This window comes from Chanodichthys erythropterus, chromosome 3 (assembly GCF_024489055.1).
Source record: "Chanodichthys erythropterus isolate Z2021 chromosome 3, ASM2448905v1, whole genome shotgun sequence".
NCBI lineage: Eukaryota > Metazoa > Chordata > Actinopteri > Cypriniformes > Xenocyprididae > Chanodichthys > Chanodichthys erythropterus.
The window spans coordinates 41110425-41134282 of record NC_090223.1 but is presented as its reverse complement, the minus strand read 5'-3'; the positions used below and the strand labels follow the sequence as shown (position 1 = coordinate 41134282).

The following is a 23858-nucleotide window of genomic DNA, read 5'->3' as shown; positions in this document are numbered from 1 at the left end:
AAAAGAAATGAAGGTTTTTCATGAAAGCATTTCAGGATTTTTTTTCCATATAGTGGACTTCAATGGACACCAAACAGTTGAAGGTCAAAATTAGTTTCACAGCTTCAAATTGTTCTACACGATCCCAGACGAGAAATAAGGGTCTTATCTAGAGAAACCATCACTCATTTTCTAAAAAAAAAAAAAATAGTTTTGTATTAAAATTTTATACATTTTAACCATAAATGCTCATCTTGAACTAGCTCTCGTCTTCTCTATTTGAATTCCGTCATTGTAGACACTGCTATTACTGCCCTCCAAAGGTCAAAGTTTGAACTAAATTGTCATATACAATGCTAATTCAATAGTATAACTATATGGAGAACTATTTGGAGAAAAATCCTGGAATGTTTTCATCAAAAACTTTAATTTCTTTTCGACTGAATAAAGAAGGACATGGACATCTTGGATGACATGGGGGTGAGTAAGTTATCAGGAAAATTTAACTTAAAAGTGAACTAATCCTTTAACAAACTTTTTTTTTTTTCTAGTTTCAAAGGAGAACCACTGCATAAAAGATATTTGAGGAATTCTGTACAGTAGCTGGGATTCTTCCTGTTTCCATTGAAAGGGAGGGATAGAAGTCAAAAGATCACCAGCTTGTTTACTTCCTGCGTTTTCATGATGAAAAAGTCATTATCTAACAAAGTTTTTGGAGGGCCATAGGGAAAGAGATGGAGAAATTGAAAATGGAAGAGATGAAGAGGAAGTGTTGCATATGTAATATTATAAATGTGCTACGTCGCACTGAAAAATGTTGGCACGATGCACAAGGAAGATGACACGTCTAAAGCAGAAAAAGAGCCAGTGATAAACTTGCCATCATCTTTTTCAAATTTAAGACATGGAGAGAGATCCCTGAGCCTCACTGAATAAATGTGCGGCCAATCCGTCATTCTGTCTGCCGGTTTCCAACTCTGATGAATGCAGAGAGATGAAGAATGTATTCACTTTGAAAGAAGAAATGGGGAGATAAACAGTATATTATGTAGAGCAAGATTCGGTGTGCTTGAACAGGAATATTTTTGTATATATTGTTTTTTGGATGCAGTGGTGAAGCACAGCAATACCATAAATCCAGTCAAAAGTTTGCTACATTGCTTTTTTGTTTCAGTACATTTTGCATTCCCTTTTCTCATTTCACTTCTCCTCCCTCTTCATGTTTGTGTCATGCTTCTAAATTAGAGCCTTCATAGTGAAAAAAATTACTTTAATTATCTCTCCTTGTAGTAATCTTGGATTCTGAAGTACTTAATCTTTCCTGGAAGATAAAAATGTCTTCATCTCTCTTAATATGTGTAAAGGATAGTCCATGACTAGGTGTACAGGAAACTGTTATAATGCACGATGTGGAGGCAAAAAAAAAAAACTACCCAACGTGAAGCATTTAATACATGCTTAGCCATAGATTATCTCCCTAATACCATGGCCACTTGCCGGCTTAGACAAGTTAAAGCTGTTATTGATGTTTGCAGAATTTCACTGGATGGATAAAAATGAGTCACTGTAAGTTGGTTAAATTTCATTAGTTATTTTAGGGTTGTTAAATATACAAATCTGAAGTAAAAAAGGGAGCACTGTAAGATTGCATTTATTTCAATGAATTGAGAGAAAGAGAGAGACCTTGCATGTGTGAATCATTGTATATGCATACGGTATTCAGATACTGTAGACCATAGTATAAATGGTTTAATTACCTGCACATCTGGATGCTCTTGTTTTTCTGTGATGATGCTTTTGATTCAGAGAGCACAGTGCCCTGAAATGTTCCAGCTTTATCAAAAGAGCTTTTCATGTTTGTCTCCATGTTTCTATCTTTTATGTGAATTCTTTTTTATGCTCGGCATCACCCTCTGTCATCACCCTTGAATCTTTTATAGCCAGGGTTTGGGTTTGTTTGTGTGTGTCAGGTTTGTGCACTGTTTAGAAGTGATTTGTGAATGCAAATGTCATTATAATTCAAATGTGAATTTAATTAGTAAAGTTAAAATATAATTTAAAGAAAATCTAATATCTGCTGTAAATGTACGTTTTAATAGGCTATAATAATAATAATAATAATAATTTAATTTCTCTCTGATTTTCCCCATAAACATGTCATCATACTCCAAACATCGGATATTTCCAGAACGAGATGATAATAATAGTCAATGCTTAAAATGCCACCTGTAAGAATTTGGTATTACTTTTATACATTTCATTATACTTAAATGAACCTCCATTTTATCACTTTTATGTCCCAGAATACTCTTATTTACTCCATCAATTAAATATTCAATATGTTAAAATTTTGATTGTCAACACATAATATATAAAGTGACCTGAAAAAAAAATGTGGTACACATTTTGTGGTGCTCCAAAGAAACATTTGTGGAAAATTTTGCTTTGATGGCTATGTTAATTTGACATAATTGAGCTTAGTTCAGAGAAAGTTGAGTCAACATGTTCTATATATCAAGGAATAAATATGCATAATTAGTAATTAATGATGCAATCAGTTATGTTTTGATGTAAAACACTTTAAAGTAATGAAATTCCGGTAACACTTTACTTAAAACCTTTATATATAATGCATTATAAAAGTATTCTAAATGCAGTTAATTATGATCGACAGAAAATATGTTTATGTACAACTGTGTTGCATTTCTTTGAATTTAAATTCAGTACATTCCTTTTCACATTCCAAATTAAACATCTTGTGGGAATCAAATTGACTCAAATTCAAACTCATAAACTGAAAAGAAACCCATTCAAAATTCTGAACTTTGCACAACCCTGATGTGTGTGTGTGTGTACAACAGTATGTAATATATAGTTGGTCTTGTGAACAGAGTTTAGGAGGAGACCACTAAATCTCTCTTCACACTCTCTTTCTGTCCTTCATGCCTGCACTCTCATCTTGATTCCTGATCAAAGGCGAATATTTATGCATTCTGCTCAGCATGTGTTGTTTTTCCACTTTGTAGCTGTGGAAGCGCCGGCAGGTTTTGGCGGGTGATCACTAAGTCTGGAATCAACAGCCTCAATCTGTAAAGATATTACATTTCACATGGCAAATATTTGATTGATTTCTTTCCGTTTCGAAACTTTAATTAAACCAGCTTGTTTAATTATTGAGCCGAGGAGCCCAAATTGGAGTCAATAGTCATTTTTAACCAACAGTTGTTTGGTCATGTGCAAATATATTGATCACTGCAATATAGCAGCAGGGAACAAAATGATAACACTTCATGTGTCTTGTTAGAAGAAGCAAAGGAAAAATCAGACGAGTCTATACAACTGAAAAACATAAGGCTGATGTGTCATAGATCACTCAATTTGAGGATGAAGATGAGACTCTCCAAATAGGTGTTATTGACTTTCCTTCTCTCTCTCTCTCTCTCTCCCTCTCCACCTCATTCTCCATCATCCCCTCATAATGACCTGTCTTTCATCTGTAATACCTTAAGTGTCAGGTGGAAGAGAAAAGATGCAAAAGTGACAGACTTCAAAAGCATCAGCATGGTTTTGAGTTCTTCTCATCTGTCTGCTAAAGGCATATATCTGAAGACAGATTCATCTTTGGTTTATCTTACTGATTTATCTCACACACAATAAAATAAATAAATTAGTTTAAATTAAACTTTATAAATTAGTTTTTCTGTTTTCTGTGTTCCTTTGTTCCCATTAGTTGCCATGGATACTCATTTAAAGGTGCTAAAGAGGATGTTTTGTTTTATACATTTTTGCAATATTACTTGAAACTGTCTTTACTAACTGATAAAAGACTATTTATTAGGTGCACTGAAAGGAATAATGTTAATATACATCATCTGTGCACGAGATAGGGCCTTAAAAACATCAGCCAATCGTTTACGCGATCAAACGCGTCCAGTCAGAGCCAGTTGCGTTCAGTCTGCTATTACAGTCGGTGTTCAAATTCCATGTGAAAGTATATAAATCTGCTTCAGGAGCAGGAAACAATTGCGTTATTTTCAGCATAGTCAGAATGTTTTAGCTAGTCGTTAAATGTGTGCCCAGCTAATAACACAGTGAATGCCGGTAGTAAACACTCGTGTTCTGATACTCGTGCACGAGTTTTGGGAGGCGTTCCCTCAAAAATTGGCTGTGAAGGAGGGGGGTTGTTCTTACCCATGCGCTCATTTCAAAAACTCAGTCGACAAAAAGAACCTCTTTAGCACCTTTAATGATCACACCTGTTAGTCTTTGAGTTAATTATCATTGTGTATTTAAATGGGACCTATTATGCCCCTTTTTACAAGATGTAATATAAGATATGTGAGATATACAGAATGTGTCTGTGAAGTTTTAGCTCAAAATACCCCACAGATCATTAATTATTCCATGTTGTAAATATACATTTTTAAGTGGAAGGAAAAACATGCTGTTTTTGAGTATGTATCTTTAAATGCAAATGAGCTGCTGCTCCCCACCCCACTTTCCAGAAGATGGTGGAGCCAAACATTTGTTTGGCTTTGATTCTCATGTCTATCGTCGCACGCTCACATGCAGGGCGGATCTAGAAAATTATTTATAATGTGGCAAAGGGGTGGCAACACCAAAACAAGCACACATGCATAGTTTTTGGAGATTTATGGCCTGACATACATAATTGTGTTTACAAATATTGCATTACCACCAAATAATCATCTATACAGTTTAAAATGAAAAATAAATAACAAGATTTCAATATCCATCATTGCACCAAGTCAGGACACTATATAGAAAACATCAACAGATTATTATTTTGAGCTTGTATCACCAAAGGTGAGCAGTTTTATTAATATTACACAGGCTACTTCGATGGTATAAATCACGTTTTAGTGCAAGTTAAGGAGCAACAAACTTTTGAATTTACACAGTTTTGCAAACAATTTTTGAGTTTCAGTTCTTAAAGGATTAGTTCACTTTCAAATGAAAATTAGCCCAAGCTTTACTCACCCTCAAGACATCCTAGGTGTATATGACTTTCTTCTTTCTGATGAACACAATGTGAGATATTTTAATATCCTGATGCATCCGAGCTTTATAATGGCAACGAACAGGGGTCATGAGTATGAGCTGAAGTGTTTCCATATTCATATACCGCCTTCCGTATTCAACGTACAAAGAAAGTGCAAAACTCTTGCAGTTCAAAAGCTTATGCTACGTCCTACACCTTCCCTATTCAACTTACGGAAAAAGTGTAACTGACGCGACGGCAGTTTACACTTTCTTCGTAATTTGAATGTGGAAGGCGGTCTGGCAGAAGCTAGATATTTTACTTCATAACTTGTTAAATATAGATATTTTTTATACACAAACACATTGCTTCGCTTCAGAAAGCCTTTATTAACCCCCCGGAGACGTGTGGTGTATGTTTATGATGGATGGATGTGGATGGAAGCACTTTCTTCAGCTTATACTCGTGACCCCTGTTCACTGCATTATAAAGCTTGGACGCATCAGGAGGATATTTATTAAAATATCTCTTATTGTGTTCATCAGAAGGAAGAAAGTCATTTATATGGCTTGAGGGTGAGTAAAGCTTGGGTTAATTTTCATTTGAAAGTGAACTAATCCTTTAACAGTGATGGGAATGTCTGTGTGTGTTCACCCAGGACACCCTATCAACCACATACTCGCACATACACACACTATCAACCACATACTCGCACATACACACACTATCAACCACATACTCGCACATACACACACTATCAACCACATACTCGCACATACACACACTGTCAACCACATACTCGCACATACACACACTATCAACCACATACTCGCACATACACACACTATCAACCACATACTCGCACATACACACACTATCAACCACATACTCGCACATACACACACTATCAACCACATACTCGCACATACACACACTATCAACCACATACTCGCACATACACACACTATCAACCACATACTCGCACATACACACACTATCAACCACATACTCGCACATACACACACTATCAACCACATACTCGCACATACACACACTATCAACCACATACTCGCACATACACACACTATCAACCACATACTCGCACATACACACACTATCAACCACATACTCGCACATACACACACTATCAACCACATACTCGCACATACACACACTATCAACCACATACTCGCACATACACACACTATCAACCACATACTCGCACATACACACACTATCAACCACATACTCGCACATACACACACTATCAACCACATACTCGCACATACACACACTATCAACCACATACTCGCACATACACACACTATCAACCACATACTCGCACATACACACACTATCAACCACATACTCGCACATACACACACTATCAACCACATACTCGCACATACACACACTATCAACCACATACTCGCACATACACACACTATCAACCACATACTCGCACATACACACACTATCAACCACATACTCGCACATACACACACTATCAACCACATACTCGCACATACACACACTATCAACCACATACTCGCACATACACACACTATCAACCACATACTCGCACATACACACACTATCAACCACATACTCGCACATACACACACTGTCAACCACATACTCGCACATACACACACTATCAACCACATACTCGCACATACACACACTATCAACCACATACTCGCACATACACACACTATCAACCACATACTCGCACATACACACACTATCAACCACATACTCGCACATACACACACTATCAACCACATACTCGCACATACACACACTATCAACCACATACTCGCACATACACACACTATCAACCACATACTCGCACATACACACACTATCAACCACATACTCGCACATACACACACTATCAACCACATACTCGCACATACACACACTATCAACCACATACTCGCACATACACACACTATCAACCACATACTCGCACATACACACACTATCAACCACATACTCGCACATACACACACTATCAACCACATACTCGCACATACACACACTATCAACCACATACTCGCACATACACACACTATCAACCACATACTCGCACATACACACACTATCAACCACATACTCGCACATACACACACTATCAACCACATACTCGCACATACACACACTATCAACCACATACTCGCACATACACACACTATCAACCACATACTCGCACATACACACACTATCAACCACATACTCGCACATACACACACTATCAACCACATACTCGCACATACACACACTATCAACCACATACTCGCACATACACACACTATCAACCACATACTCGCACATACACACACTATCAACCACATACTCGCACATACACACACTATCAACCACATACTCGCACATACACACACTATCAACCACATACTCGCACATACACACACTATCAACCACATACTCGCACATACACACACTATCAACCACATACTCGCACATACACACACTATCAACCACATACTCGCACATACACACACTATCAACCACATACTCGCACATACACACACTATCAACCACATACTCGCACATACACACACTATCAACCACATACTCGCACATACACACACTATCAACCACATACTCGCACATACACACACTATCAACCACATACTCGCACATACACACACTATCAACCACATACTCGCACATACACACACTATCAACCACATACTCGCACATACACACACTATCAACCACATACTCGCACATACACACACTATCAACCACATACTCGCACATACACACACTATCAACCACATACTCGCACATACACACACTATCAACCACATACTCGCACATACACACACTATCAACCACATACTCGCACATACACACACTATCAACCACATACTCGCACATACACACACTATCAACCACATACTCGCACATACACACACTATCAACCACATACTCGCACATACACACACTATCAACCACATACTCGCACATACACACACTATCAACCACATACTCGCACATACACACACTATCAACCACATACTCGCACATACACACACTATCAACCACATACTCGCACATACACACACTATCAACCACATACTCGCACATACACACACTATCAACCACATACTCGCACATACACACACTATCAACCACATACTCGCACATACACACACTATCAACCACATACTCGCACATACACACACTATCAACCACATACTCGCACATACACACACTATCAACCACATACTCGCACATACACACACTATCAACCACATACTCGCACATACACACACTATCAACCACATACTCGCACATACACACACTATCAACCACATACTCGCACATACACACACTATCAACCACATACTCGCACATACACACACTATCAACCACATACTCGCACATACACACACTATCAACCACATACTCGCACATACACACACTATCAACCACATACTCGCACATACACACACTATCAACCACATACTCGCACATACACACACTATCAACCACATACTCGCACATACACACACTATCAACCACATACTCGCACATACACACACTATCAACCACATACTCGCACATACACACACTATCAACCACATACTCGCACATACACACACTATCAACCACATACTCGCACATACACACACTATCAACCACATACTCGCACATACACACACTATCAACCACATACTCGCACATACACACACTATCAACCACATACTCGCACATACACACACTATCAACCACATACTCGCACATACACACACTATCAACCACATACTCGCACATACACACACTATCAACCACATACTCGCACATACACACACTGTCAACCACATACTCGCACATACACACACTGTCAACCACATACTCGCACATACACACACTATCAACCACATACTCGCACATACACACACTATCAACCACATACTCGCACATACACACACTATCAACCACATACTCGCACATACACACACTATCAACCACATACTCGCACATACACACACTATCAACCACATACTCGCACATACACACACTATCAACCACATACTCGCACATACACACACTATCAACCACATACTCGCACATACACACACTATCAACCACATACTCGCACATACACACACTATCAACCACATACTCGCACATACACACACTATCAACCACATACTCGCACATACACACACTATCAACCACATACTCGCACATACACACACTATCAACCACATACTCGCACATACACACACTATCAACCACATACTCGCACATACACACACTATCAACCACATACTCGCACATACACACACTATCAACCACATACTCGCACATACACACACTATCAACCACATACTCGCACATACACACACTATCAACCACATACTCGCACATACACACACTATCAACCACATACTCGCACATACACACACTATCAACCACATACTCGCACATACACACACTATCAACCACATACTCGCACATACACACACTATCAACCACATACTCGCACATACACACACTATCAACCACATACTCGCACATACACACACTATCAACCACATACTCGCACATACACACACTATCAACCACATACTCGCACATACACACACTATCAACCACATACTCGCACATACACACACTATCAACCACATACTCGCACATACACACACTATCAACCACATACTCGCACATACACACACTATCAACCACATACTCGCACATACACACACTATCAACCACATACTCGCACATACACACACTATCAACCACATACTCGCACATACACACACTATCAACCACATACTCGCACATACACACACTATCAACCACATACTCGCACATACACACACTATCAACCACATACTCGCACATACACACACTATCAACCACATACTCGCACATACTCACACTATCAACCACATACTCGCACATACACACACTATCAACCACATACTCGCACATACACACACTATCAACCACATACTCGCACATACACACACTATCAACCACATACTCGCACATACACACACTATCAACCACATACTCGCACATACACACACTATCAACCACATACTCGCACATACACACACTATCAACCACATACTCGCACATACACACACTATCAACCACATACTCGCACATACACACACTATCAACCACATACTCGCACATACACACACTATCAACCACATACTCGCACATACACACACTATCAACCACATACTCGCACATACACACACTATCAACCACATACTCGCACATACACACACTATCAACCACATACTCGCACATACACACACTATCAACCACATACTCGCACATACACACACTATCAACCACATACTCGCACATACACACACTATCAACCACATACTCGCACATACACACACTATCAACCACATACTCGCACATACACACACTATCAACCACATACTCGCACATACACACACTATCAACCACATACTCGCACATACACACACTATCAACCACATACTCGCACATACACACACTATCAACCACATACTCGCACATACACACACTATCAACCACATACTCGCACATACACACACTATCAACCACATACTCGCACATACACACACTATCAACCACATACTCGCACATACACACACTATCAACCACATACTCGCACATACACACACTATCAACCACATACTCGCACATACACACACTATCAACCACATACTCGCACATACACACACTATCAACCACATACTCGCACATACACACACTATCAACCACATACTCGCACATACACACACTGTCAACCACATACTCGCACATACACACACTATCAACCACATACTCGCACATACACACACTATCAACCACATACTCGCACATACACACACTATCAACCACATACTCGCACATACACACACTATCAACCACATACTCGCACATACACACACTATCAACCACATACTCGCACATACACACACTATCAACCACATACTCGCACATACACACACTATCAACCACATACTCGCACATACACACACTATCAACCACATACTCGCACATACACACCCTATCAACCACATACTCTAGCAACACCCTAGCAACTGCATACCAAGAGCCAAGCAACCACCCAGAATAACAACACGTTAGCAAACACGCAGAACATCTATCTATTCTGACCTAACTGACCAAACTATTTAAAACAAGACTTTAAATTGGCATAGAATAGTGAAATTTCCCTCATCTAAAGTACTGGTACTGTGTACTGTAATTATACTGTATGTGTAAGCTTAAAACACTCGTAAATGATTCTGTCAGCTCTCTCACAACCTGATTGGTTCGATTTTATGACGTATTGCCTATTTTGAGACGGAACTTACAGAACATCCAAAACAATGCTGTGTGCTGAGGAATTTGTTGGCGGAAAAGCTGAACGCTTTTCAAGCGAAGAAACCGATCTGCTCGTGCGCAAAGTTAAAGCGGGCTTGCAAATGCAGGCTTTCAAATAGCTCCGCGCGATGAGTCAGTTAATATATATGTGTGTGTGTTGGCACGATTGTTCAATTAATTAGCCAATTTCGTTCATCATTATAAGTAGTAATAGGCTGAATTGAAAATAGGTAGCCTAATTCTAATACACGCAATGACTATTCATCATTACATTTTTATATTTATGTAGCCTACACAATAATATTCTTTTACACTGTAATCCTTCTGTTTTTAATATTTGGCATGTTTGTGTGATGCGCATCCCTGTGTGTAATAAGCAAAGTCAACGCGCACTGCTGACGCACCCAGAGGCGCAGTTTCTACCAACGCGCTCTAACAAAAAAATATTGTGCCATTGACTTTAAACTTTAGACCAGGTTTGAGTTGGTCTATGGCACAGTCTATTTTCAGCTCCTTAAAATAACAATGCGCCGGCAATGCACCTGAACACACCTCCTTTTTAGACCAGCACGCCCATGGGCGCACTAACTGGTGCAAATGCATTTACTAATTTAAGGACGTGGCGCTGAACGGGAAAACACTTGCGCTGCACCTTGCGTCACATTGCGCCGGGTGTATTATAGGGCCCCTTGTTTTAATCGAACCAAACATGCCAAGTGTGAACGCACCCTTAATGTGTTAGGAATTGAGAAAAAAAAAAAAAAAAGTTAGATTCGTACCTAACTCTGCTATTAGTTTCTGTGATCGGGATCTTATTATTGATTTCATGTTATTGTTTCGTCGGATGGCAAAAAAAAAATTTCCATGATGAAAGTGGAACGGGCGGTCAGAAAATCAGCTCCCCAAAAATTTATGAAATAAATCTCAGACATATTTGGATGGGAATACATTTCTCAGAGGACCTCTGAGTTAGCCAAGAAGCAGTAATTTTCCGATTCACAAACAAATGGAAAAACAATTTGTAAGTGAACTTGGCTGCACTGTGTGTTTTTGACTCACTAAGAACCAGTTCATAAGAGTCATTTGTTAATGAAGCTGACTACACTGGGCGCGCTGCGTGTGCGTGCAACCATCATGCAGTTTATTGAAAGACTTGTTTTCTTGCCATTATTTTGCGTTACGCTGTCTTTTTTATGTCATCACTTTGAAGAGCCGCTGCTGAAAAGCAATACTTGAAACACTGCTTGCATTTATATTTTATTCTGTGATAATTCTGGGGTGGCAGATGCCAATAGATCCGGCCCTGCTCAAGTGACATTGCAGTTCATTAAAGTCAATCATTTGCATGTGTTTTTAAGCTATAACTGTTTAAACTTCTAATATATGTTTTTCTGAGTGCACACATCCAGAGCACGCACACAGAAAGCTGCCTGTCAGAAGGTGTGTCGCGTGATTATTAAACTAATTTCTCTTACACGTAAACTTTCAAATACACACAAGGTTATATCAAAAACACACAAAGTTCATAAACACTGTTTGTTATGTCTGTGAATGTAAACAGCAGGGAAAGAAATTGCACATGTCATGTATATTAGATCTGTGTGACAGTGACAGCAGCATATTATACCTACTGCTGTATATGCTGTTAATATGAACAAAGCAGCAAAAGAAAAACAGAAAATCACTCACTGCTCTTGATTAAATAACTTTAGTAGCTTTGAAAAGAATACATTTCTTACTTGAATGCTGCTGTTAAATTCTCTGGTGTGGAGATAAACATGGCAGACTGTGTACCGCTCACTTGGGGGAAGAGCTAAGCTAATAGGGCAGATTCCGTCGCCAGTCATGGCCGGGGCTTCTCTGGAACCGTTTGGAGAGACTGTTTATGATTTATGGGGATTGTAAAAAAAAAAAAAAAAAAAAAAAGAGTGGGTGGATTTTTAGCATTGTAGGCTGATTGTTTACACACACACACACACACACTGTGGACACACATCTGTGTTCAAATACCTTATAAAAGTGCATTTTGCATAATTGGTTTCCTTTAAGTTCCTAATTTCCTCCAGTTCGTTCTCTGGTTTTGTTATGTTCTACATGCTGGTTCATATGTTTCTCACCATTTATTTAAATAAAGGACTTAAATTTGATCTTCTTTGCCTAAGTTGTAAAGAAGTTGTTTCGGTTTTGGGGAAGTCAGCCCACTTTCCAGTGATCTCTCTTTTTTTCTTCTTCTTCTTCTTTTTTTTTTCTTGTTTTTTTGTTTTGAGAGGTTTTAGCTCAAATGTTTACTTTTTATAACCAAAAGAAAATTGCAACTGTCTGTCAGGATATGTATATCATTAACGGGACATTGTTGTATTTTATTTTGTGACTTCACTGGAATGGAGAGCGGGGCTGCGGACGAGAGATAGGGAACAGGGTGCTTCTAAAATCCAATAATTGGTGACCTTTGATTTACAAATCCCAGGATTTTACACTTTGCACTATGTCAAGTTATATAACAAGACTTATACTGTATATATGTCCTCAGCTTCCCTTTCTAAGACAGTAAAAAAAATCTACAGCACAGGTCAAAGCTAAACTACACTCTTAAAAATAAAGGTCCCAAAAAGGGGGGCATTGATTTCACAAAAATATTAAGTAGCACTGTTTTTAACATTGATAATAATAAATGTCTCTTGATCATAAAATTATCATATCAGAATGATTTCTGAAGGATCATGTGACACTGAAGACTGGAGTAATGATGCTGAATATTCAGCTTTAAAATCAAAAAATTACATTTTAAAATATATTAAATTTAATTTATTTACTATTTAATTTGTACTAATATTTCACAATATTTACAAATGCAGCCTTGGTGAGCATAAGAGACTTTTTTCAAAAACATTAAAATCTTACTGACCCCAGACTTTTGAATGGTAGTGTTTGTACAGTATGAATCAGCCTCAAACAAGCTTTCCAATTAAAATGCCCTTTTTATGCTATAATAATTACATGACACTATGCAATTCTTCACAGCTTGCATTAAAAGCAACCAGCAGTTTTTTGAGTTTCATGTCTAGACTGCCATTTTTCACCATGTCTACAACAGTAGCCAGTTACTGAGCCAACAATTCCTGTCCTTTTTCCCGTTTGTGTTTTCTATTCTGTTTCTCTATAATCAAAGGCTTTAATTTGGAGTGACAGATTGTTATCTGGAGCAAACAATGAATTAGCATCACAATACTTTCAACATACAAATAAGAAATTATTCACCAACCTCACCAACCTTACAGCAAACATTCACATCTCATCATTAACCTGCAGAGAAACATGACACATTCTTTCTTACATCCCACACACATACACCTCATTACTGAGATACTGATAGTGCTGATGATGAATGTAGTGAGAAATGGTGAAAAACTGAAGCCTTCTTTACAACCAAATACGGTCTATAATGAATAGTTTTCTTCCCTATAGCATCACAAAGACCTGAATCTGATGTCATTGATTATTCGGGATGAGAAATTAATGACTCTGGTTCTGAATCAAATTCTGCTTTAAGGCTTTGGTTCCTTAATGAGCCTGTTAATGATTGTTTTATACTTAGGAGGAAACACACAAATCATCACAAACACAATGTGCATTTCAAAACAAGTTAAACAAAATAAAAGGATTTTTTATTATTCATTATTAATCATGTTGTTCCAGACACTTAAGGTGTGATCATTATTATTCAGCGAGTGAAATCCAGTCATTTAAATAGAAATACACAATAATGAATTTCGCATGAGGGCAAAAGATTTCACCATGCAGATTTCCCAACGGATTCAAGTTGGTCACTTGCATTCGCCAGAAAGCTGCTTGATTTCAAAAGCGCTGTTTGAACATTGTTGATATTTGAAATCAACCCAAACAAACCCACCCCTCTCTTTATTGCTCCGCCTCCAAAACTCACCCTACAATCCTAACCACCCTGCTCAGTTTCAAACCCCGGCCCGATCGCTGCTGGCAGGCGAGGCGAGTGCACTATCAATGACGTTAAACACTGCATTCTCTAGCGGTCGTCAGTGTTTAGTGGTTTACCTGCACAACTCTCACTAGCTGGCCACTGTTACACACGCAATGCAAGAGTGGATGTCTGTTTATCACAGCTGACGTGCAACAAAATGCTTCATGAAAAATAAAGCGCAGATGATGAACAAACGACAAGAAGCACAAAACTGAACGTAGAGTACACAACAGTAAATACAATAGTTTGTTGTTAGTCGTCAACAGCACAGCAGCTCCAGACAATCAATGACACTCAAAAGCAGCCTCCACATCTGTTTTCAGGCCTTCCCGCTTAGCTTTCTCCAGCGCTGGAAAGCTTTTCTAATATTAACACGGGTTCTAAAGTTCTTGCCCAGTCATAAAGCTTCATTCCAGTGATATTCTTTTGAGCTCTTTTGTATTGTGTCTCATCTCTCTTTCTGCATTTTTTTTTTTTTCTTTTTTCAAATCTCCCTCTTGCTCGTTCTGTCTCCTCAACCATCATAAACCTCCTAATGCTGGTGTCGGTCCAATTAATTTTATCTAACTTTTGAAAATCTACATACCCCACCTTTAAAAGTGACTTCTGTGTGAGGTGTGTCTCATGAATCACTACACAATAGACTATTGACCTTTTTTGTCTGCAAAATTTCACTAATATGACGAACCTTTATTTTTTTCATGAAACACAAAAGGAGGCATTTTGAAGAATCTTCATACAGCTCTTTTCATTAAACTGACAATTCACTGACAGTTCAGCCGTGACAATCATTGCTGCCAAATAGAACAAAAATAACACCATATAATTCTGTTTATTCAAAGTCTTCCAAAGCCATAAATGCTGAAGAAATGACTTACAATCAGTTTAGACTACATTGTATTTATCTTGCATTCAATGCAGTGCCATTCAACTAGTGAGGACAACACAATAGTGTTGTCAGTTTATTGGTTTTGTAGTATTTCATAGCACTTTCAGTGCTGGAGGGGTCTTTCTTTCATCACATTTAAGGACACAAGAACACAACTGAGCTAAAAATAATTTCTTATGTCATGGCGCAGTAGATGCAATAGCAGCGCCCCCACTGAAGCAGTGCAGGAAACACTGAGTTTTTTAATTCTTTCTTTCATATTTGACAAGCTACACTTTTGTATGTTTTTGATATAGGACACATAAACACACACACTGCTGAAAGTATTGACTGGTCCCAGTGTGTGTATGGCTGCTTGCAGCTGCTGTCATGGTGTGTTTCCATCAGTGCCTTGGCCTCTGGAGTGTGAATGGAAGGTTGGGGGTCTTTGTGGCTGTGCTTTCCTGTTATAGATGGCAGTTAAGATGCCTGCGAGCCTGTGGGGGTCCTGATGACTGAATGAGGCCTCTCTCCTCACCAGGTCTTTGAGAATGGATGAGGTGGGCAGGGGAAAATGAATACTACCAATATTACAGGCTAGCGAGACACGGCTAATCAAACAAAATTACAGATATTAAATGTGTGAGTGTCCTGTGAGTCATGGCAATGCATTTGGGGGAAAAAAAAGAAAAAAAAAATGTGTGATTGCATTGTGTTGTGTTGAATGATACTAAAGCTGGTCCCTTTTCACATTTACATTCTGAAAAATAAAAATTTAAAAAAAAATTCAGTCCCAAACCCCCCACCATTTCAATAATCTAAAGAACATTTGTAAGCTATTCAGGGTCTTTAAATTGGAATGATATATACGTATGTCAGTGTGAAAAAAAAAAGTCCCTCTCAGGATGTTCGGGGCCTTGAAATGAATGGGGAAATAAAAAAATCAGTACTTTTTTTAATATTTGTCAAATAAATCAGCCACAACACAAATACATAGAAGTGAAGTGGCAACCCTATAGACCCCTTAAAAGTTTGTAAACATTGCAACGTTTCCTGGAGGGCAGGGCTTAGCTGGAGGCAAAAAGAGATGCTGGACTCAATGTTGACATGCGTAAGCTAGCATGTTTTAGGAGGGATTTATTAAACATAGATGCAGAAGAAGGTTCAGAACTGTCCGAATATGTACAGTCACTGACTCTGAGGGACCATGACAGCTATTTTTGTAAATTAACTTAAGTTTTGGATATTTCCTAGACAACATATGAATTACTTTCGGGTGGTTCGGGGAATTTTGTCAAGGCTTATTGTCTAATGTAACCTAACGCTGGTTTAACTATGATTATGGCTAGCAATGTGGATTATTTTAAGAGACCATTCAAAGGATGGCACACACATCTATCGCTGTATGTTTGTTTAACATTTAAGCTAGCTAGTGCGCTGAAAGTTGGCGACTTTTCACCTATAAAACAGAAACTTGCTGATTTGTACTAGATAAAACCAACACACCATTACATATGCATTGATTATTTTACCTGATATGAAGTGTGCACTGCAAACACGAGTATTATTTATGATGGTCTCTGTCCAGTCTGTACGCCGTATTGCATTCAACCACAATTATCTTTTTGATTTCTGTGAAGGAATGTCTGCCGGGATCTGGTAAAACTTTAGTTTGGAACCAAAAGTCCTGTTCCTTCTATTCTAGCAGCCAAAAACACAACAAGACGACATTTTAAAGTCAAAACCTCAAACTTTTAGCGCGACCGCTATGAGTTCTTATTAATGTTTTGCCTCCAGCTAGAGCGGTGACGTCACAGTGACGTAGGCAATTAAGGGGTCTATAGCACAATGTGGATAGCTTATACTCACACACACACACATGCACCGCTCCAGCCCTAACAAACAGCCCCTACCCTAAAAAATCATCCATAGACATCAATGGGAAACGATAAAAAAAAAATTGCTTTGTTTTACATAATTTGTCAAAAAAATGTAGTTACAATGTAGAAAACATACAAAAAATGAAGGGGCGAGACCACAACACATCCCTGATGGTGTAAACACACCCAAAATTAATACTTTTATTCAGCAAGGAGAAATTAACTTGATCAAGTGTCAATAAAAAACATTAATAATGTTACAAAAGTTTCTACCTAAAATATTAAGCAGCACAAATGTTTTCAACATTGATGATAATAATAAGAAATGTTTATTGAACAGCAAATTAGCATATTAGAATAATTTCTGAAGGATCATGTGACACTGACTCACTGACTGGAGTAATGAAGCTGAAAATTCAGCTTTGCATCACTGGAATAAATTACATTTAGATTAAAATAGAAAACCACATCCAGTCTTGCTTGTGTTGTTAAAAAAAATAAACCCTTATTATGCATAGTCTAGGCCTAAATAAATGTTGAATGTTGATTCAAATAATTTTAAGAATGGCTCACTTGTTTTTACTCAAACGTCTTGCTACATGTACTGTAAGATGAGGCCCCGTCTTTAGAGAGAGTGATGAATGTCTGTAGAAGTGATGATGTGTGTAAAACTCTGATATGGAGATGTTTGCTGTGTATTATGCAAATTACTTATAGTAAGCAGCATGCAGTAGCTCATTTAGAATAATCTGTTTTCATCAGCGTTACAACAAGGGTACAAACAAATTTGTATGCACCAAACTTGATGTTAATATGGTGAAAATAAAATAAATCTGGTCACCAGCTGAATCAGCTTAGGTGGTCTATGTGACAAATATCTTTATTCAACACTACTTTTGCTCTATTGTACTCTGTTGAAGCACAACTAATCTTTTTATTTCTCTTTCTCTCTGTTAGAAGAGACAGCATTTGAGGCAGGAGTGAGGGTGCAGATCCACAGTCAAGCGGAGCCGCCCTTTGTACACGAGCTGGGCTTCGGAGTCGCCCCAGGCTTTCAGACCTTCGTGGCTACCCAGGAGCAGAGAGTAAGTGAGCTTTAACATCACCTCCAACTTGCCTGATTTCATCTCTCATTGCCACCACTATGTATTTGTCCTCACCATAAATATTTTGGTCTCATTTACACCTGGTATTAACATCTATCTAGGATTATACAATCACAAGTGCTCAGCGCTAAAAGTGGTATTCAATCCACAATCAAAAGTAGTCAGAAACGGCTGTCAACACATCTCATTGGTAGTGTAAATGCTAATGATTCCTGATGCATCACACACAACAGCAAAGGACCACTGACTCACCAAGCCAAAACGAGAACACCTAGGTTAATAAATGGGACCATTTTATCCATATCTATGTGTTCATGCTTCTTATTGCTCCACGTTTGTAGTCTGTTTCATTAGCAATGTTTGTATTTCATCAGCCTTCTCAGGGTGCTCGACCTTAAGAGATCATTACATGGTTTGTGTGTTTGTGTGTGTTAGTCTGTGTATAACAATGATGTTTTGAAACCCTTAGACATTGACTACTCACTATATGACATCTACGCCACTTCTTTTTAGTTATTCGATTGGGTTTTTGCTCTCCAATCTTTTTTTTTTTCTTTGTTGTGCTGATGCTGTGAAGCTTTAAAATCTCTGTGACCTTGCTGGCAGTTTGTCTACCATTTGTTTGAAATCACTTTCACTGAGTCAGAGTCTCACCACAGTGAGTGGAAAGCAAGCCAAGCATTACATATTTAATAATTGTTGGTTTAAAGGTGCATTTAGAAGTTTAGTGCTAATTTAAAAAGTTGTACACATTAAGAAATATGTTGTTGTTTTGTGAAGAGTCATCTGAATGGTGTACATTCACTTGCAATGAAGACTGTACTTATTATAGATTTCTCTAAAAAGTGTTTTAATTATGTAGTAAAAGGTCAACTCCTTCAAGGAGGTCAGGACATTATTGACCTGACCTGACATTATTCCTCATGCTCATTGGCTGCTGCCTCTGTATAGTTGTTGTAGTACACAAAGAACAACAATGCTAATGCTAGCTAAAAACACTACTGAACGCACCTTTAATATTTATCCAGTATTATTAAAAATATACACAGTAGGCACAAGAAAATGTCTGCATAGTATGAATGGCCCAGCTGGTTGAGTAATAATGATTCTTTTTAAAACAATGAAAGTCACAGAACATGATCACACACCACTAGCGTATTTCTGTTTACTACAAGGGTATGTCGCACTTTCTTATTGCTGATTGTGCTTATGGATGATTACTGGTTTTGTTTAATTATGGTAATTGTTATGTTTAGGTGGCTGTTAAACTGAAATACAGGCTAATGACAGTGCGCTAGTACCCTCAGTCCTCTATAGTTGTGGTGGGTAATTACGTTTCTAAACATTATTAGTGTTTGGCAAGCGTTTGGTGTTGTGCATTTTATTCAGCTATTGATAGCTTAGTCATAGCAGCACAATTGTATATTGAGATCACTGGCACAAATCCACTTTAATAATGATAATAAACAACCTTGTTCAATCTTTTTTTTTTTTTCTTCTTCTTCTTTTTTTTTCAATTGCATCTGTCTGGTCATGGCAACCCCATAATATGTGCATAAAGCTGTTGTGGATGATGCATACGCAGCTGGTGTGGCTGTCTGAGATTTTGCAGCCTTCGCCCTCCCTGCTGTTATCTGAGAGTGTAAGGGAGGTGTTCACTTATCTGCTGTAGTGTCCAGGTTAGGGAGTGTATCAACATCTCTCCTCTGGGCTGCTTTTATCTGTCAGGGCCTCCTGCTCTCTTTCTCCCTCTCTCTCTCATTTTTGACAGGCCTTATTTGTATGGTCCTACAGCATGTTTTAGATCTTTCTTATCATTCAGCAAAACAAATGAATTGTTGTTCATTAAGGTAAGACACTATGGACAAAACAACTGTTATATATATGTATTTTATGTATATATATATATATATATATATATATATATATATATATATATATATATATATATATATATATATATACTTCCATAATGTGTTCTTTCAGACTAGTGGAAAGAAACCTTGTTTTCTCAAAACGAGGAGCCAGAAATCTCCATTTCAGAAGCACTTAAATACACCAAACTATTCCCATCTGAACAGTTTATTTATCATTTGACTGATTTATGACATTTTATTCCTAAAAACATGGCAATTTTTTTTTAGCTCTTGACAGTATTTTCTGATTTATGGAATGATAAAAAGAGATCTTCAAATCTCCTCTGTAAAAACCTTCAACTCCAGTTTGTCAACAAAAAGAATTCATGAACCTGGCTTTATACAATGTTCAAATTTCTGATCTGGAAATGTATGCAAAGTGTATATGAAGGCTTCAGATGCAAAATCTTCTAAGTCCGTCTGATATTTTTCTTTTTTTATGTTTTTAATTTTACTCTTATTAGTGACATTTTTGAAAATAAGTTTTTTTTTTTTTTTTTCTTTTTATAATTGACTAATAACCTTTTCATTCCCATTAAAGTAAAATACTGAACATAAACATAGAAGCCTGATAACAATACTCATTTAAAAGAAAAATGTCAGACGGACTTAAAGGTTTTTGCATCTGAAGTCTTCATATATAATTAGATAATGCCTCATTTGCATAACTAATCATAACATTTCAGAAACCTTGTAATGCAGAACAATTGTCTTAATGCACTTTGATTAATAAACTGGGTTAATATGGTGGGTCACAGTGATTTTGCCAAGTAAGACATGTTCCTGGATCAACATATTTTTTATCAACATATAACAACAATATATACCCCTAAACCTAACCTTACCCATAAGTTATCCCTAAAATCAGAAGGAAATGATATGTGAATAACACTGATGTAGAAGCACCAAACCCTGACTGTAAGCCTAAACTCCACATAAACTGTAATCTTGTCTATCAAATCTGATTGGTTCATTAAAATTTGTTACTTAGTGAAATCAGATTCACCAAGTAGGTCAATATCTAGAAGCTGAAATTTTTATCCTAATCACCTGTGGTGTCTTGCCTTAGACTGAATTTTTGCTATTTGACTTGCTGACATCTTTGCCTATAGGAAAAGTATCAGCAGCCCTCCATAACACATGTAGAATTGTTTCAAAAACTCCAGGTGGTGAATGGCGGTATGTGCAAGTGATTTAAAAATCCGAAAACATCCAAAACACCCAAAAAGCTCTCATTCACTGAAAGTCTAGTGTCACAAAATATGCAATAACTTATGGGTATAAGTTTAGGGCTAGGGATAAAATATTCAGACAGGAATGTTGTTCCAGGATCAACAAAATATGTCCAAAGCTACTACAAATGCTCGACTGAAATAACAATGCAAAACAAAGTTACATACTAGAAAGGTGAAAGGTTTATAAATCTTTATCCAGATATTTATTCAAGTCCAGGTAGCATATGCTGCAGTACAGTGTATAATTATTACAGAGCTTCCTGCAAGACTAAATGAGCATTAGTTTGAAACTAAAACTGTTCAACGTTGTCCATGGAAAATCTTACATTACTAATTTCATGTCTCTTGTTGCACTCCACAATCTCTGTGAAGTCAAGTCAATTTTTCATGTCCATTTCATGTAAAACATTATTCCTGACCTATTGTTACTGGTTCATAAACAATTAACGTTAATGTGCTGAACAAACAAATAATCCTGCACTAATGCAATCATGCACTTTATTAAGAAAACGTCTGTACTGAGTGTCAGTGAAGACGCAATGATGGGAAAGAAGGCATTGATGTGTAAACTCCAATGTTTAAAACAGTTGTGCTACTTAATATTTTTGGGAGACTGTGATACATTGTTTTTCTGGGTTCTTTGATGAATAGAAAGTTCAAAATGTTGATCAATTTATTATTAATTTCTTTTTTTTTAATTATTGACCCCAAACATTTAAATGGTAATGTTGTCCAGATTCACTCTCTTCTTTTTGTAGTATGAGTATCGTTGGGAAACAAAACAAGGTATTTGGTAGTAACTGTGGTTGTAAATGTGCATAAAAGATCAGTGGAAATATTTAACTGTCATTGACACTTTAAACTTTAAACTGTCATTTACTCAACAATGACACTATTTTCTTCTAGAGCTGCTGTACAGCCGAAATAAACTTTGTTGCATAATTGTCCTATTATCACTGTAGAGCTGCTTTGAAACAATCTGTATTGGAAAAAACACTATATAAATAAAGGTGACTTGACTTGACAAAGTACCTGAGGCTAACAAGATCAGGGGCCGTATTCACAAAACATTTGATCTTACCACTAAGAGTTCTCCTAAATAGCAGTACAAGTTCTTAGCCAAGAGTTTTCTCTTAAAACCTATTCACAAAGCTGCTGAGACCAACTTTTCCTAAGGAATAGACTGAAGTCTTAAGCTAAGAGTAAGGGTGGGGTTGACCTCGTTGATATGGAGTAAACACACAGTGATTGGCTGATGGGGGAGGAGTCAGCGATTTAATCATAGAAATATTGTAGAATGAGGTGTCATGTTTCCATATTCAAATAAAGGTTTTAAAATACAAATGTTGCCCTATTCAAATAAATATTTTTAATAAAAATGTAGCCATATTCCAATAAAGGTTTTAACATGTAGACTAAGTGTCACTAATTAAACGAATATATACAATTAATTGTCCGCCTCTTGGATGTCTGCATCTCAAGAGAATGCAA

General features: G+C 37.6%; 1 protein-coding gene across 2 annotated transcripts in view; it reads left to right on the top strand.

The window, feature by feature from the left end:
* The window catches only part of asic2 (acid-sensing (proton-gated) ion channel 2), a 448191-nt gene that overhangs the window by 397263 nt on the left and 27070 nt on the right, over positions 1 to 23858 (top strand). For both annotated transcript variants that reach the window (XM_067375601.1, XM_067375593.1), the window contains exon 3: positions 19068 to 19195. In XM_067375601.1, the coding sequence (XP_067231702.1) occupies positions 19068 to 19195 (128 nt within the window). The remainder of the gene's footprint in view (positions 1 to 19067; positions 19196 to 23858) is intronic.